The sequence below is a fragment of the Clinocottus analis genome, unplaced genomic scaffold (assembly GCF_023055335.1).
Source record: "Clinocottus analis isolate CAN_PGR_092001 unplaced genomic scaffold, fCliAna1.0.p SCAF_10, whole genome shotgun sequence".
Lineage (NCBI taxonomy): Eukaryota > Metazoa > Chordata > Actinopteri > Perciformes > Cottidae > Clinocottus > Clinocottus analis.
Window position 1 is genome coordinate 12,464,462 of NW_027175821.1, and position 17,392 is coordinate 12,481,853.

Genomic DNA, 17,392 nt, shown 5'->3' on the forward strand with positions numbered 1-17,392 from the left:
GGGATTGTGCCATATTTGAACCCCGATGGCTCAGAGACGTCTGCTCTGGCTGTGACTGCAGCAGTCGAACACACAGACTCGTCACTGTGTTCGTTGGAGCGTTCAGTGTTACAATGTAGCGAATAAAAGAGACAGGAGGCAGAAAAGAACACAGATACTAAGATTGTTGAAGCCATGCAAATAGTAGATCATATACGACGCTCTGACAGGGGAAGTACCTTAGACTGACAATAAACGGATGATAGAGCAAAAATGACACACGAGGTAGTTTCAGAATAAAAGCAAAATTTCTACAAATATGTTAAATTAAAAAAAAAATGAATAAATTGAAAACAAACAATCTTACACTATCATCATGCACTAGGATCAGCAGGCTATGTGGTAACAATGCTTTTAAAATGTGTGCTCGGATGTGGATTTGGGTAAAACTATTAACTATACTCTACTGTATGCAAGGACACTTCCTCTGATCTGCACTTAATAATATATTATAATTTGACATATAAACTACGTTGTAACCCGACATTAAGATTACAATGGAAAGCATTGAATAACAAAAGGCCAGTTGTGTTTTGAGAAGATGTGTAATGAAATGGACATTTACAGTAACGTATAGAACCTTTCCTGTGACGTCACGAAACCGGAAATCCGTTTGGCGTAACTGCGGTTGTTGACACCGAGCGCCCATAGCAATACAGTACCCTGCCATTTGGTGGACGATCCTCTTTCAAAACACGTGCGCTAACGTTCATTTGATCTCAGTTTGCCGTTTTGTTGTCTGGTTGTCGGTTCAGTCTCCGCTGAAGCTGCTCGCAGAGCTCGGAGAAGAAGCAGCCTCTAATGGAGGGAGTTTGCTAGGCGGCCATGGCAAGAGGAGTTCAGATCAGCCAATACAATTTAACCGTTTACGTTACTTTGCAGCTTTTATTGCAGTTCTGTGCTTGAAACGGCTCGGGGAAACACTCATACCAAGGTATAGTGTGTGTTTGGTGCTTCAAGTGGCTTTGAGATAATCTGACAGCTGATTGATGATGGCTAACGTTACTGATGCTAAACTAAATATCTCCTTGCTTTTACTTTTCTGACACCACGCAGATGACAATGGAGCTGGATGTGTTTGTGGGTAACACCACCATCATGGACGAGGAGGTGTACCAGCTCTGGTTGGATGGATACACAGGTATGAGTCAGATTTGTGGGTCTCCAGGTCACATTGTACTCTAGCAGAGTGTGAACACACTGATGAGTAGCGGTGCTTATACATAGTCATTGTTTGTTGGAGTTATCTTACAAAGATGAACACGATGAGGCTTTTATTGTATTATTACTGAACATATAATTCAAATGTAGTGGTTCACCATCTGGTGGTCAGGACCAACCCAGAGGTCACAAGAATAATCTGAGGGGTCGTAAATGCCATTATCCTACTCAAAGTCAGCTGCAGCCGATCCTCGCTGACATAGGGTGAAGGCAGGGTTCAGCCTGGACAGGTCGGCAGTTTATCACAAGCCACATATGGAGACAGACAACCACGCTCACATTCAGACCTACGGGCAATTTAGAGTATCCTGTTAACCTGAGCTCCATGTCTTTGGACTGTGGGAGGAACTCGGAGAACCTGGCGGGAACATAGGCTGCCACGGGGAGAACATGCACACTCCACACAGAACGACTGCCCAGAACGGGAACTGAACCGGGCCCCTCTTGCTGTGATTTGACAGTGCCAGACACGACACCACAGTGCAGCTGGGGTCGTAAATTGAATAGGCTAAAGATTAGAAACCTCGAATGTGCTAAAGGTGTGACAGGATTGGAAAACACGTAATGAAAACATGCACGCGCGCGCACACACACACACACACACACACACACACACACACACACACACAGGTTATTTTAATCTCAAGGCAGATGTTACCTCAACATGTATCTTTGATTAAACACCACTACTTTATTCTTGTTTCCTGACATAATAAATGAGAATATGTTCTGACAGTTGTATTCCCATGTTTAGATAAACACTTAATAACACTTAAATCATGTTGCTCACTTTAATTACTTCAACTGGTGCAATATAAATACATTTTAAGTGTATGTATGTATATATAATACTGTTATTGTAGATTTTGTACTGTTTTATTACTGTCTTGCTGTTTATTTATATTGTTTTTAATTTTACCATGCGTCTCTTGCTGCTGAAATCCTGCAATTTACCCACTGCAGGACTAATAAAAGATTATCTTATTTCATCTTATCTTATGTAGTGCTGCTGTATATTCACACCAGCAGTTTTTTTCAGATAGGTTATTACACATAACCACAGCTACGGATGAATCACAAAGCTCGTCTGATTTATTCAACAGTGAACGATGCAGTGAAGGTACGAATAGATGGAGGAGTGATGGAGGAGTGTGAGGCGAGTGCAGATGTTCTGCTGAGTGACACCATGGACCAATACAGGACTTTCCAGATGTGTGAGCGTCTACTGCACAGTCCATCCAAACTAGGCAACCAGCTACTGTTCCAGATCCCACCTCATCGACAAGCCATGCTCATAGAGAGGTGCAGTAATGATGCTCTGATTTTTACACCTTCAAATTTCTGATGTGTTTGCAGTGTCTGAGGGTATATGATGCACGTTATCGCCAATATTTAATCAACATTCATGTGATATTTCATCTTGGAAATATGCCCCTTCCTTGAACTAGGTTATTCCTCTCTCAAGGCAGATATTATCACAGCATGTATTTGAGCCTTAAGGTAGGAGAGGTATTACTTTGTTGTTAGGCCCGACACGTAGCAGGAGATACACTGTAGATACAGTACTGCCTCGAGTACCTTATTGCTTTTATAATACAGTTGCCTGCAACATTATGAATAGTAAGTAAATAGTACAAAATAGTTGAAGCCACCAAACGTTGTGTATCGCATTTCAGTAGCCTAGAGAAAATGGTCCCGTATGTGTGGCTGTTGCGATGCAATAACAAACAGCATTGGGAACATCATGTTTGTTAGACTAGCTCAATCTCACATCATCATTCATTCACATTGCTGTGGGATGACTCAGCCACTCAGCCACCGATGTAAAGAAGTGCTCTCGCTGCTTTTCTGTTTATCTTTTCTCCGTCACTTTTCCCCCCTCCATGATGTTTAGAGAACTTGCCTCGCGTCAGGAAATTACCAACGGTAATTATCTCTCGCTGGAAATCATCCGATTTTGTGATTAGCTATCAAAACCTTTTCATTCCACATCTTAGTTTCCGATTTTACGCACACTAGCTAATCAGTCTGCTCAGTCGGAGCGTTATCAGCTCTCCACTCGCCCCCAACATTCACCGCTGCCATTCTCAGTAAAATTCCCCCAAAAATATCAAAGTTTACATGAAACATGTTTGGTAACTGTTAAGCTTGAAATGACAACTAACAGTTGTGCAAAATCTACGCGTTATTTTGAGTGCGCATTGATATGGACCGCTTTGATTGATGTAAACAGGTTGTACAGGACTTTATGGCTCAATACAGTACACCCTGTGACTCACTCTCAACCAATCAGAATGCTTCATTTCATCTACCCGTATTGTAATTGTATTAAACACCACTACTTTATTCTTGTTTCCTGACATAATTAATGAGAATATATTCTGACAGTTGTATTTACATGTTTAGATATTACACCTTCGATGATGCATTTGTCCGTGAGGTTCTGGGAAAGAAACTCTCCAAAGGAACCAAGAAAGACTTGGACGATATTGGAGCTAAGACAGGTGTGACGCTGAAGAGCTGCAGACGACAGGTAAGAGCAACACCACAAGGACTGTTTGTCTGTGTTATAAGTTTTAATATAGTTACTGCTCCCTATTAATCTGAGAAATCTTCAGCAGTTAAAAAAAATATTGATATATTTTTGTTCTGGTCCTAATATGACTAAAGCTGAATTCTTGACACTTCTATTATTTTAAAATTAACATTTATTTTATTGTCTGATATATATTTTGTGCAGATTTTATACATGTTGTTGTAAATTTTGTAAATCTCATGTGTCATATGTTTAATTTCAGTTTGACAACTTCAAACGTGTTTTTAAAGTTGTGGAAGAGCTGAAGGGACCCCTGGTGGAGAACATACGTCACCACTTTCTGCTTTCTGACAAGCTTGCAAGGTAATCCGTGTGAAGAGCAGAGTACAAACCTCCCTGACTGCCTCTGTGTTGTTGCAGTTGTTATGAGGAATTACTACATGGGTTTATATTTTTAGCTAACTCTCACAAAACCTCTCCTGTGAAGGAAGGCTTGAATTCATGGTTATTTGAACGAGGGAAATAAAACAATCTTTGTTATTTATTTGTTAGCTTTTTATAATGCCTCTTTCGTTTATTTCAGGGATTATGCTGCCATTGTTTTCTTTGCAAACAATCGCTTTGAGACGGGGAAAAGAAAGCTGCAATATCTCACATTCCAGGACTTTGCTTTCTGTGCTGGGCAGCTTATCAGCAACTGGACTGTTGGGGCTGTTGGTGAGCCGTCTGTCTGGTTTCCTTCAGTTGTTTGCTGTCATTTTGATCTGAGATATAAAGGACATGTATAACATTTTATTCAGTTACGTAACAACCATGTAACCATCTAAATCTGTTAGTTTGAGGCTTACAGATTGATAAAACATAAGAAGTAAATCCAAGAACAACCAAAATAGAAAAAAAAACACAAACTATAAAGAGGACTTTAATGAAATGTCTCATATAAGTACAATAGGTATGCTGTTGATGTTTTCTATTAAGCATGAGGAACATTCAGAGCAGTGCCTCTGTCACTGAGGGCAGCTGACCACCAGAGGTCCTTCAGGTTTTGCAGATCCTTTTACAATAAAGATGAAATTAAAATGTGTCAAGTGAACAATGTTAATTGGAGTAGACCAGTCTGATAATAATTGTCAGAAAAATTATTAAACAGTGATGGAAGTAAAAAGAAGGAAAAAAGAAACCCTCTTTTGAACAGATTTGACAGTGTCTGACTTTGTAGATAACATGGTGGAAGACATGGACGTGGATCTCGATAAAGAGTTTTTACAAGAGCTGAAAGAGCTGAAGGTTTTAATCACTGACAAAGATATGTTGGATCAACACAAAAGGTAACATGAAGAAAAACCTAAACGTTCTTTTCTATTTCCGATTTTTTTTTTGGCATTTCATTTTCTTGTACTAGCAATATCTATTTTTCTTTTCCCCCCTTTCCTTCCAGTCTGGTCTGCACAGCTCTCAGAGGAAAGACTAAAGCTTTTAATGAAATGGAGACTAATTTTAAGGTGAGAGAAATAACAACTTCAGAATATCAGAAATCTAACCAGTGAGTAACTTTTACAGTAAAAGTAAATAATAGTTTGAGAACGTTATTATTTCCTTCTTTTTGTAGAATCTATCCAGAGGCCTTGTCAACATTGCCGCAAAGTTAACCAACACGAAGGATGTCAGAGATTTCTTCATTGATCTTGTGGAGAAGGTGTGTTCTTCTACAAAATGTAGTTTCTATCTTTATGCGTTTGACGCAAAGACAGATCATTCAACTCATATTTCTGAGTCCAGTCTTGAAGTCTTCATTGAGACTGTGTGACGTAATGTGTCCTCCCCTCCTTTTTCTCCCCCAGTTTATTGAGCCGTGTCGTTCCGACCGATGGACAGTTGCGGACATTAGACTCTACCTTACTCACTACAACAACTCTGCACACATGCTTGACACATTCAAGTGAGTTGATGTGTTTTTATTCTGTAAAGTTTATCAGTTAGAGCGTGACTCCAACCCTACCAGGACTTTTAATTCTTCAGGGGCCGCAAAATACAGTTAGTATTTTGTGACCCAGCTCTTTGAGAAAACTAACCAATTAATATACAGTATGCACTTTGGCACTCATTATAGCTGCTCAAGCATAAAGTTGTGTTTTAAATCCTCTCTAATATTAACGCCTCAGCTCCACCAGTGGGTGTCACCCTATCTCGCCCCTGATTTCTCAAACTGTAGTTACCTTGTTTCTCATGCAAACACTCAGGAATGTAGTTAAGGGTTTACACAGCCCTGCACATGTTTAACAAAGAGATATTCATAAAAAGAAACAGACAACCCACCCCCCACGTATTACACTGAGTGGCCCAAGATTGCCTCATTTACTCTCTTCACACAGATTTCACAATTACAGTTTGTCATGAGTCTTGCGTTACCTCTTTGCTCCATTTACTTACAGCTTGCTCTCTTTCTGTCTCTCTCTTTTCTGCCCCTCAGACATCAGGTTGTGTGGGACAGATACATGGGCGTTGTCAAGAGCTGTATCTTCAAAATGTATCACGACTGAAGCGGTTTCTTCGCAGCTCGCCCCTCATTTCTCAACGCTTTTCCCTCGTTGGTTTTCTGGCTCCCCCCCACCGAAGCCATCATCTTAACCCTTCGGTTTGTTTCGTTTAGTCAGCTGTGATGAATTCTGCTTCTTAAGCCACATTATTGCTTTCAGTCTCCCTGTTTGCACCTATAGAGTCCCTCCAGTGTCTGTACATTTTGTTTGTCAATAAAAATTAACTAATTTACATCAAAATGTCACTTTGTTTTGTGTTATCATTTTATCTGCAGTGTTATATGGAGGAGTTGTTGTCTTTAACTCATTCCAGGAACTTTTTACTAATCCTGCTGAGAATTGGATGGAGGTCAGAGACAAAGAGAGAGAGATGTAAATCATAGTACAGAAGTGAAGAGGGCAGATTGTTAAAGCCCTGCTTCATCAATCTAAACTGTATTGGGTTTTAGAATTGAATATGGCCAGCAGACTGCATGTGTCATGGACTGAGACCTCTTCCAGTGTCTGTGTGTGGCCGTGGGCATGAGGGACCAGCCAGGGGGGCACAGTTGGTCCAGGTAGGGGGTCGTCAGTGTGACTTTTACAGCATCTCCCGTAATGACAGCTGCCATCTCTACCACCACCCAGAAAGAAAGGACAGATAAACAATCTTGGGCTAAGTAAAGGTTATTTTGAACAGTTTACTAAGAAAAAAAACAAAAAACATGAGAAAAAATGTAAACGTATTGCTCCCACAATGTTAAAAAACAGCATGATTGTGCACTCTTAAAAACATAAAGATTAGTATGACAGAAAAGTTGCTTTAATCTTGAATGCATGCAGTGATTTTGTAATGGATTTGACTTATAAAAACTGGGTTAAGCAACATTTTAACCAGGTTGCAAAGCAGACTGATAATTTAGCAAGACAAAGTGCTGCTAAAATGATTCCAAGTGCAGTAATGGATTAGTCATGCTAAGCAGCAAAGCTGGTCAAGAATAATGATAGTATTTTATTTTCTCTATTTCATCCCATAAAGCGCCTCCAGTTTATTCTGAGAAATAAGCTGACAAATTTTCCGAATAAGTCTGCACTTTGTTTCTCTTCCACTCTCTAATTTTTGTCCACATTCCATTAACTTCTCTCTCCCCGGCTATAAATATCCTGCATGTCAGATTGGACGAGAGCGAAGGTCTAAGTCGCTTTATGGAAAGAAAAAAAAAAGAGTAAAAGATGGGGGAGGTATAAGTATAGATAGATGGGGGGTAAATGGGAAAAGGGAGGGAGGGAAGAAAGGGTGGGAGAGCTTTGGGCTTTTGCGGGGGTTTAGTTTAAATGAAACCAGGTGTGCTGCGGGACCAGTAAGAGGGGGCACTGAGTAAGAGGATGGGGGGGCAAGTGTGTGAATCTGTGAGTTGTTGTTCGGCCTGCGATTTGGACAGATTTGGAATTTCGGTATTCGGGCCGCAGACCAGGAATTTGCATCCTGGGGGGTCAGGGAGAGGGGGTTTGGAGAGAGGAGGATGGCAGTGCAGGGGGCCAGAGGGGGAGGAGGTGGGGGGGGGGGGTAAGAATGGGCTGTCCCTCTCTCCTCCCTCTCTCTTCTCTACGTCTCTTGCTCTCTCTCTCTCTCTCCCTCCCTTTGCATGTGTTCAGCTGCTCCAGCTGTCGGTCTCCCCACTCACTCTCTCAGGGTCAGACAGGCAGGAGTTTAAGGGACCACTTCTTTGCGCCAACTCAGCAGGGACGACCGCAGCCAGCAGAAGGACAACACCGGTCAGAAGGAGAACACCCATCCGAAAAAGATTCATTTGTGAGTTTCCTTTTGTTTCTTTAATGTCTAACACCCATGTTCAAATAGATTTCTATGAAAAAGAGAACCTTTGGATGACTGATCATGTTTGTGAGAGTTTTCAGATGACTTCTTTTCTGGTACAGGCCATACACGTCACAGTGGCACCACGACTTCTGCTCTCGGCTCTGCTCTCCCAGCTTCATATCACTGCTTACAAAAGCCAAGATAACATAGCTCCCAGTCTGAGTAGTTTGCTTCTTGGCACTGTAATAGGGGGATGGACAGGAAGAGAGGTAATGAGTCACAGGGCACGTATTATCGCACAGTATGTTACAAAACTTCTTCCACATCATCCCTCTTGAACAACATTTGAAGTCAGTGTCACAATCTCAGTTCAGTCCATCCGGTTAAGATTTTTCTGGGAAAGCAGCAGCGTCTTTTGAACAAAAGGAAGAAACAGGTGGCAGCTACAGGAACATACACGCACAAAACACTCTGGCTAACCTCACAGACAGCGTAGGATGCTGCCTGACAACTATTTGACAGTGCATTTTGTCACTGTTTATTCTGTGTACTCCTAATAGCTAACATGTGACGGCCCCAGCGTCACTGTAATGAATCAGTGGGATTATAAAGGCAACCGGAAGCAGGCACAGTTCCCCTGAGAGCAGCCCATCATCTTGTGCCATACTGTATGCATAAACTAATACATCACAGCTCTTTAACCCCAATTTACACAGGGAAACAGAGCAGTATCACCTCTGGGAGAACAAAACCGCACCAGAGGGATTTATTAGTTACAGTGTGTGAATTTCTCCTGCAGGCTACTATACATCCCTGACTAGGGAGTTTTCCAGGACAAGAGTTAGGCCGTGTGTGTGTGTGTGTGTGTGTGTGTGAGTATTTGTGTGTGTGTTTGAAAGTGACCCCCTGGTTGTGGATTTGCCGGTTCACTACCACAGAGTTAACATAGCACAGTGTTAGCCCGCTGGGCCACCATGTTCTCAGGCTGCTCCATGCACAACCGAGCAGAACAACACAAAGTTAGCTATGTATACACTACAACACATGACTATCCTGCAGTTTGCACTCTGTGTGCATGTGTGTGTTAATGTGTGTGTCTGTGTGTGTGTGTGTGGTCCAACAGCGTGTTTTTCTTGGTCCCCATATGGTCACTTTTATAAGCCGCCTGACATCATGTTAAATTTTGCTGACTGTGTGGATTTAGAAATGAGTCAGCTTACTGTTCCTGAGGCCTGGGTTAGCTTGAAATGTTAATTATATTAGAAGTAGTGTCGCCGCTGTACAGAACAGGTGTCAGAGCGGTAATAGTTTGGGCAACAACTTATTTTATTCCAGATTAATCTGCTGACGAGTTTCTATATTCAATGTTCCACCAAGTAGATGCCAAAATTAAAACAAATACCCATGAACAAGTTTCCAGAAACTATGTCTTGTTTTGTCTGACCGGCCGTCCGAACCAACAGAAACAATGAAACCATTTTTTGTAGTGATGTGGTTTCACAGTCAACCTGTTTCTCTCTACGTCAAACAACCCAGGCGATGAGTTCTCTTGGCTCACATTCTCTGACATCCACCTACACAACGAGGAGAGATGAGAGGTTAGGGCAGCAGTGGCTGGAGGTTTGGCACCAGCTATCCTCTTATGTGAACCATGGGGGGTTTCCCAGAACCTGATACTCTGGGAACCACTGCCGTGGCAGGGCATCCCAGCTGGGAACTGGCGCCCACATCCTTGCCACGGGCATTCCAGAGGTCCACCGCCACTTGGTCTCCAGCAGCATCAGGGATACACCCATGCATCCCTCATGCCCACTCTCAGTAGCCAGTGAGTGCCTGGACCCCGGACCGATGGTCAGTTTTGTTTTTGAGTGGTTTTGGGTCACATTCTTGCTGGTTGTAAAGGTCCGGCGGGCCAACTCAGAGAGGTCACGTACTGCGGCCGCCTGATTGCACAGTGGTATGTGTTACCGTCTGTGCTTACAGGGTGAGGGCATGTTTGGCTGCTTTTGACCACGCAAAGGTTCACGAACGGCCTGTGATGTCATCCATCAAGTATTCGAGTGTGTCCACGTCACCCTGCGGCCTTCTGTTTGTCTCAACATGAAGTAGAACAATAAGCCACGCCTGCAGATGTGGCCTCCTGAGTTTACATCCGAGCATGTGCCTGTGCACGTAGGCAGGCAGTGACGTTCCTGTCATGTATTTTAGCTGCAGCTCACTGGCTCTGCAAACACAACTCTCTCAGAATCGGTTTCATTCCTTCAATTAGCCAGTTTTTTTTTTCTACGTTTTGGGTCTGCGGGAGCTGGACGAGGTGATTTGTTTATGTTTGTTTATGTTTATGTCAGCTTAAACACTTATAGCTTCTCTCCAGGAACATTAACTGAAGGGTAACTGTGTCTTTGCTGGGAGAAAAGCCCAGTTTTTCAGAATACTCAGCAAATATAATACACTATAAATATACCTTGAAATACTCTACAGTGTACACTGTACATACCAGTGTAGTAAAGTACTTTGATCCATTATGTGAACGAAGCAATATTGCAGGATATAAAATCAAAGTAACTAACATGAGTCCTCAGATGGATTTAATGGAACTAAATCAGGTGCCTTTGGGCTCTCGGACAGCAAACTTTAAAAGCAAGAGAAGGGCCTGCAGCGCGCTGATTCACAGCCTTTAATAGTGCAAACGCACTGGAAGCCCATTTACGTCACTGTGATTTAAAATAAGTAATTATAATGAGAAAATCTCTCATTTAGCCATACTTATTTTTAGAAAGTGTTTTTATTATTTTGACTTCCATAACATTTTTTTCATCACAGTGGCAGAAATGTCTTTATCATAATAAAATACAAAACTAGCCTGTTACCTATCAGAAGGTCCAGTGTATTTATGACGATACAGCGCCTGCAGCGCCTATAATAATGTTTCAAAACATCAAATGACCTTAAAACTGAGCTTCCACGAGAAGGCTCCTCCAACTTTTTGCACATTTTGCTGTGTATAAATTACTCTCTGAAATAGTAGTGGACTAGACGTATTACATTACAATATGTATAGTATTTGACTTACTTTGCACCAATGATGAAACACAACACTTCTCCAGAGGAGATTCTTTGTCACAGAGACAAATTAACTTAAAATCTACCTCACGGATGGAAGCAGCAGAGCAGGAGATGCTGCTATAAAATATGGCCATAATTCATGGGCTCCAAGCGACGCTGCTGTGATACACAGTGAACCGAATCTCTGGAGGCATTGAGCGGCGAGACCATCGTTCCAGTGAGTTGTAGTCTGCCAGTCTGGAGACACAGAGAGTCTTCTGTGAGCAGCTAATATGAAAGTATTTCTGTGATGTTGACTTTGTTATTTTCAGCTGAGGGATGGAGTACGTCACAATGTTTATGTTTTTACCTTGCAGAGTGATTCATTCAATTTATTTCGGCTCCGATCAACGGGGAACTGTTTGGTTGAAAAACAGTGAACCGAGTCCAAGACGCTTACTCACTGACGTGTCTACTTAAAAGAAAACTGACTCCAGTACCTTTCGCTTCAAAATGATTGATTAATGGTTGATTTATCCATGTCAGCTGTGGGAGCAGCTCACAGAATGAGACTGAATCAGACCATTTTGTGATTCTGAGTTTCTGATGTTGCTTTTTTGTGTCTTTCTCTTTGTCTCTCTGTGTAATACAGACACCACCTCTTGGCTGCCTCCCCCATCTTTAAAGCAGCGCTACCTGTGTGATAGCAGAGTGTTTGTGTGCATGTTTTACGTGTGTTACCGTCCCATCTTCCCCACATTAGGGCATTAGTATGCAGGGAGCTTGTGTGTCAGTCTTGTGCGTGTGCATATGTGTGTCTGTGCTCCTCCGCAGTGCTATTTCACAGTCACCTACAGAAAGTGACACCTACACGGTAAGGATGGACAAATCTCACTACCTGTTTCTCTTCTCTCTCTTCTTTTCCTTTCTGGGCATATTCCTTTCTTCTATATGATACATCACACATTTGTTTTGTGTTTAAATGTTGACCTCATATCCTCTTTCTTCTCTCTGAGCACCATTTCTTAATTCCTCATATTCGTCTTGTTTAATATTCCACAGCAGTTTTCCCTTACCGGCCTTTTATAGTTATCGTAGCTGGGGGTAATTTAATTCCATGTTTATTTATGCCACACTTTCTTTCCATGCAGCTCATAGCATCATATTTTTTTCCAGAATGATAATTACCCTTTTTCCAAATAGTGGCTATAAATTTCTTTGTTTCTAAACTGACATTGGGCGTAAGGAAAGTATTTTAAAATGTCACAAAGACTTTCACGGCAGCAGCCGTCTTGTCTTCTTGGCCCAGCACTACACCCCTACACAGGAACCAAGTTTCTCTATCCTCTGCTTCTTTTTTAAAGTTCCACTACTGGGGATTTATTATGAATTTATTATGCAACTACTTGGCTCTGAATGCCTGTTTCTTTCCATTATTTTCTCACACTCTCTTTTCTCTCTCTGGTGCTTTTTGCAGGAATGCACAGATGGGTATCACTGGGACCATCAGACTGAGCACTGCAAAGGTAAAGCACTCTTTTACCTACACATATCCTATCTCACCGCCTGATTCTTGTTTACAGCAACAGCTGGCATCCTCCCGTAGCTCCCCATGCTCTGTCTTGTCCTTTTGATAAATTCCTAAATTCCTTGTCTCTACATCTCCCATCAGACATAAACGAGTGTGAGACCATTCCAGATGCATGCAAAGGGGAAATGAAGTGCTTCAACCACTACGGAGGTTACCTGTGCCTTCCCCGCTCCGCGTCAGTCATCCCGGCCCCAGAGCCCCCCATCACGCCCATCGAGACCAACCCCTGCCCTCTGGGCTACGAGGCGCAGGGAGACAGCTGTGTGGGTGGGTGTCTGGTTTGTGTGTCTGGGGGTTGGAGGTGGACAGGTGGCGACAGGATGGGTGATCATTAAGCATGTTTGTGTGTGTGTGTGTGTGTGTGTGTGTGTGTGTGTGTGTGATAGTGAAAGTTTATTGACGGCAACCTAAGATTGCATGGGACAGGTGGCTGTAGCAGGTGTTGGGACTGAAAGCTGCGTGTTGGTGCAAACTGTGTGGGTGTGAGTGAGTGTGAGTCCACGGGGGGCAGACAGACACTGCAGGAATGTGGAAGATTTCACACAAGAACAGCTGCTGCGCTTTGAGAATCTGACTTGAAGCGAGAAACCTACTTGCGCTGGAGGACATCGAGGCGTTCATCTGGGACAGAAAACATGATTCAACATGATGTGATATTGTCAGCTGTCGGGTGCAAATGAGGGGAAGAGAGTCGCCGTCGTCTGCCCTCCAACAGTCTCACTGTGCCTTTCAGTCATGATGAATGATGCCGTGTTTGCTCAAAATAACACATTTATTTTCTTCCCTGTGTGCCCTTTTTTCACTTCCCTCACAAACACAGATATCAATGAGTGTGAGCGAGACGAACATGACTGTCAGCCCAGCCAGCAGTGCATCAACACGCTGGGTGCCTTCACCTGTCAGTGCCCGGACGGTTACCGCAAGGTTGGCACAGAGTGTATTGGTGAGATCATCTGAATTCATCCTTTAGCTAGTGTTGCTAAGCAGGTTTAACTATTGCAACTATTACTTTTGTTTTTCTTGCCACGTGGCCCGGGGGAAAGTTAGTTATAGTTTCAAGAGTGACCTTGATAATCTTTAGGACTGTAAATATCCCTTTTCTGACTCCATTTCTCTCTCCCAGACATCGATGAATGCAGGTACAGGTACTGCCAACATCGCTGTGTTAATGTCCCCGGCTCCTTCTCCTGTCAGTGTGAACCTGGTTTCCAGCTGGCAGGAAACAACCGATCCTGCATTGGTGAGTGACGCCCACTGCAACCGGTTATACGACTCAGCAGTCAGAGCCAATGTCTGTGAAGTCAGGCAAAAGGTTCTTTGTGCCTCCGATCATCTGCGATCTAACAGAGGTTTTACTCAGACTTTGACTAAAATGTAAAGAAAATCAAGCTTTTGTCTCGGGAGTATGTGCACAAAAAAAAAGTTGTCTAAAGCCTTTTGTAGTTTCAGAGGGAGTTGTATGAAGTCAAATACATTATCTCGAGTGACTCAGCGTCAATTACTAGCATATTACAACCAGATTCCTGTTAGCAGTCGAGTTGCACCGTGGGTAATAAAGGCGTTAAGTTTTGGCAAGGAAGAAGAATGTGGAGATAAATAGCTTTTGTTCTCCTGATTTTGATCAAATTGTCCATTGTGAGTCGGACAATGTTACTGCAGTGCAACGCTCACTCGATGTCGGCTTTTAAACATTTCTCTGAGACATTACATTTCTATAATAACAGAGGTAACAGTTAAAGATAAGATGTAAGAAGATTTATGAATGGTTTGACATTACTTAGTATGATTCATCAGCCGTGGTTTGATCACATTTAATTGGCGATGGTCTGGCAACGTTAACAACATCTCCACAATTGTCTTTACATATTGATTTCATAATGACTGATTCTAATCGGTGCACAGGACGTTGCCCTTTTCCAATGTCTCACGTTACACTGGTGAGAAAAACAGCAGAGACAGAAATCTGAAAATCAGTGTGGTGCGTTCATTTTGGACCCCATCGTTCACAATAACATGCTGATTGAGAAAATATGTTTTCAGGGCCTTTTAGATATTTAGAGCAATCATTTAAATGTTTGCTTTCAGAGTTTTTGATCCAACAACTTTCTTTTGGCATGTGTTTGCTATTTGACTCTGTAAGCATTTAATTTTATCTGTCAAATCTACCTCCCCTCCCTTTAGATGTGAATGAATGTGAGATGGGTGCCCCGTGCTCTCAGAGGTGTTACAACACATATGGCACTTTCCTGTGTCGCTGTGACCAGGGCTATGAACTGGGGCCGGACGGCTTTGCTTGTAACGGTAAGAGACCCACTCTGTCTGGAAAAACGAGTAATATGAGTGAAAGTACAAACTTTATAGTTACTTTGTTTTCTTTTCCTGTTCTACACCTGACTGTAAAACTTGACAGACATCGATGAGTGCAGCTACTCCAGTTACCTGTGCCAGTACCAGTGTGTCAACGAACCAGGGAAGTTCTCCTGTATGTGCCCAGAAGGATACCAGCTGCAAGGCACCAGACTATGCCAGGGTAAGCACAGCCGCCTCCTTTTCCTCCGTCCAGTCCTAACACCTTCCTCTCTGTGTGCTCAGAGTCACAAATGCTGCACTGATTCAACGCTTATTCATTCTTTGACAGTAGCTCTATTCTTGTCCCGTTCTTGTTCAAATCAAAGGTCACCATCTATTTTTCTCCTGCAGATATAAATGAATGTGAAACAGGGGAGCATCAGTGTAGCGACACACAGACGTGCGTGAATATCCACGGACGATACCAGTGTGTGGACACAAACCGGTGCCAGGACCCTTATGTACAGGTGTCTGAGAAGTGAGTGACACCTCATGAAAGCGTGTTTACACGGTCACACACCTTTTTCCAATTATTCAAATATGTGCTGGCCATCAGCTCAGAATATAATCAGCCCCTGTATTGAGGCTGAAACTGCAAGATTACCCAATTACTTTTTCCACATATGAATCCAACTTGTAACCTTTTCTTCTGAACATGGTCCAGCGTAATAAGAAAACTATTACACTGTTACAAGTGTTGGATTGGTAACAGGTGTGGGTCACTATTAACATATCCCAGATGATTTGGTAGTTTAAAATGTGTTTTAGAAAAACATGAGGGGAAAAAAATGGCTACTGTTCAATATTTGTTTAGATTTGAGGAGAGTTTTCCTTTCAGTCTTGTTACCCCCTCTGCTGGCTGATGTGTGAATTACGGTTAATGTTTTTATGCACCACACTTTAATACAATTTGCACTTATGATACTGAAGTGGACTTACTTCTTCGCGCGTGTGTGTATGTGTGTGTCCAGCCGCTGTGTCTGTCCTGTCAACAAGCCTGTCTGTCGAGATCTGCCTTTCTCCATCGTCCACCGCTACATGAGCATCACCTCGGAGCGCTCCGTCCCCTCCGACATCTTCCAGATTCAGGCCACCAGCGTCTCTCCAGGGGCGTACAACACCTTCCGCATCCGGTCTGGAGATGAAAACGGAGACTTCTACATCAGGGTGAGAACTGTCAGAGCGCATGATTGGATCTTTTTTTCTTCTTCCTGTTTTCATCTTATTCTTTACAAGATAAGCTAAGCAACAGTAATTGCTGTCTGTGGCTTTATATTTATTGAAAGTGGTATTGACCTTCTCATCGAACTCTTGGTAAAAAAGAAAAGGGGATAAGCATATTTCCCAAAATGCCAAACTATTCCTGTAAATGAAAAGGATGTATGCATGGTAATATATTTTTGTATTCAACAGCAAATCAATAATATCAGCGCTATGCTGGTGCTGGCCCGCGCCGTGTCGGGGCCCAGAGAGTACACGTTGGACCTGGAGATGGTGTCAGTTAACCCTCTGCTCAGCTACCAGGGAAACTACCAGACCAGCTCCGCCCTCAGACTCTCCATCTACGTCGGGCCGTACAGCTTTTAAAGAAGAAGAAGTAGAAGACACAGAAGAGTAAAAAGAAGTAGAAGAGTGGAGGGAAACCGAGAAAGATGGAGATAAAGAGCTGAGGAGAAACACAGATACAAAAAAGGAAATTAAGCTGTAAAACAAAAGTGGTCGATGCAGTTGAGCCAGTCACTGTGATGTTAAACTCTTTGGTTTTTGTTCTTCCAAAAAAAAAAGCCACATATTTCTGTCAGCCAAATACATTTAGTACAGTATACAAATACATTGTAGCAGTAAAGTCTCACAGATAAAAAAGAAACAGCCTTAAAATATCGGACACCATCATTCTGCGTTAAATGTGTATAAAAGGGATTTTACTTTCTTCACATCTGTTCAGGGTGATAACAAATCTGTGTGACACATTTTCTGTCTGCCTTCAGGTGGAGTGATTCACGCCGAGCCGCACTAGATTAATCTGTTTTCACCAGTTTACATCCTTATCTTTGGTTCCGCTCTGTTTGTCACTTTATTCTTGTCAGCCCTGTTTCCTGTTGACAGACGTGATTCAGTAACCACTCAGATCAGACCTCAGCATCCACGCTCCTCCTCCACCCTCCACTGTTCATTCCTATGTTCAAGCTCTCCATCACTGCCTTTTGTAGGTTTATCACACTGCTGATTGTGTGTTTTGTCGAAGATTTAAAACCCCAATAAAACAATATACCTTT

At 42.5% G+C, this 17,392-nt stretch overlaps 2 protein-coding genes across 3 annotated transcripts; both read left to right on the forward strand.

Annotated features, from left to right (window-relative positions):
* Positions 1-656: 656 nt before the first annotated feature.
* Positions 657-6,573, forward strand: fibpa (fibroblast growth factor (acidic) intracellular binding protein a). Of its 2 annotated transcripts, none has more exons than XM_068584318.1 (11): positions 657-973; positions 1,096-1,180; positions 2,364-2,562; positions 3,667-3,793; positions 4,059-4,159; positions 4,380-4,513; positions 5,001-5,124; positions 5,235-5,298; positions 5,406-5,492; positions 5,638-5,735; positions 6,267-6,573. In XM_068584318.1, exons 2-11 carry the CDS (start codon positions 1,096-1,098, stop codon positions 6,334-6,336), a joined length of 1,089 nt encoding a protein of 362 aa, XP_068440419.1. In that variant the 5' UTR covers positions 657-973; the 3' UTR covers positions 6,337-6,573. The 2 variants fall into 2 exon arrangements, with proteins under 2 accessions (XP_068440419.1, XP_068440428.1); XM_068584327.1 differs by having other exon boundaries at positions 5,016-5,124.
* Positions 6,574-7,987: 1,414 nt separating this feature from the next.
* Positions 7,988-17,392, forward strand: efemp2a (EGF containing fibulin extracellular matrix protein 2a). Its single transcript, XM_068583031.1, has 11 exons — positions 7,988-8,125; positions 11,829-12,050; positions 12,654-12,702; positions 12,849-13,034; positions 13,588-13,710; positions 13,891-14,007; positions 14,949-15,068; positions 15,178-15,297; positions 15,468-15,594; positions 16,088-16,283; positions 16,530-17,392. The coding sequence occupies exons 2-11, from the start codon at positions 11,949-11,951 to the stop codon at positions 16,701-16,703; spliced, it is 1,314 nt and encodes a 437-aa protein (XP_068439132.1). The 5' UTR covers positions 7,988-8,125; positions 11,829-11,948; the 3' UTR covers positions 16,704-17,392.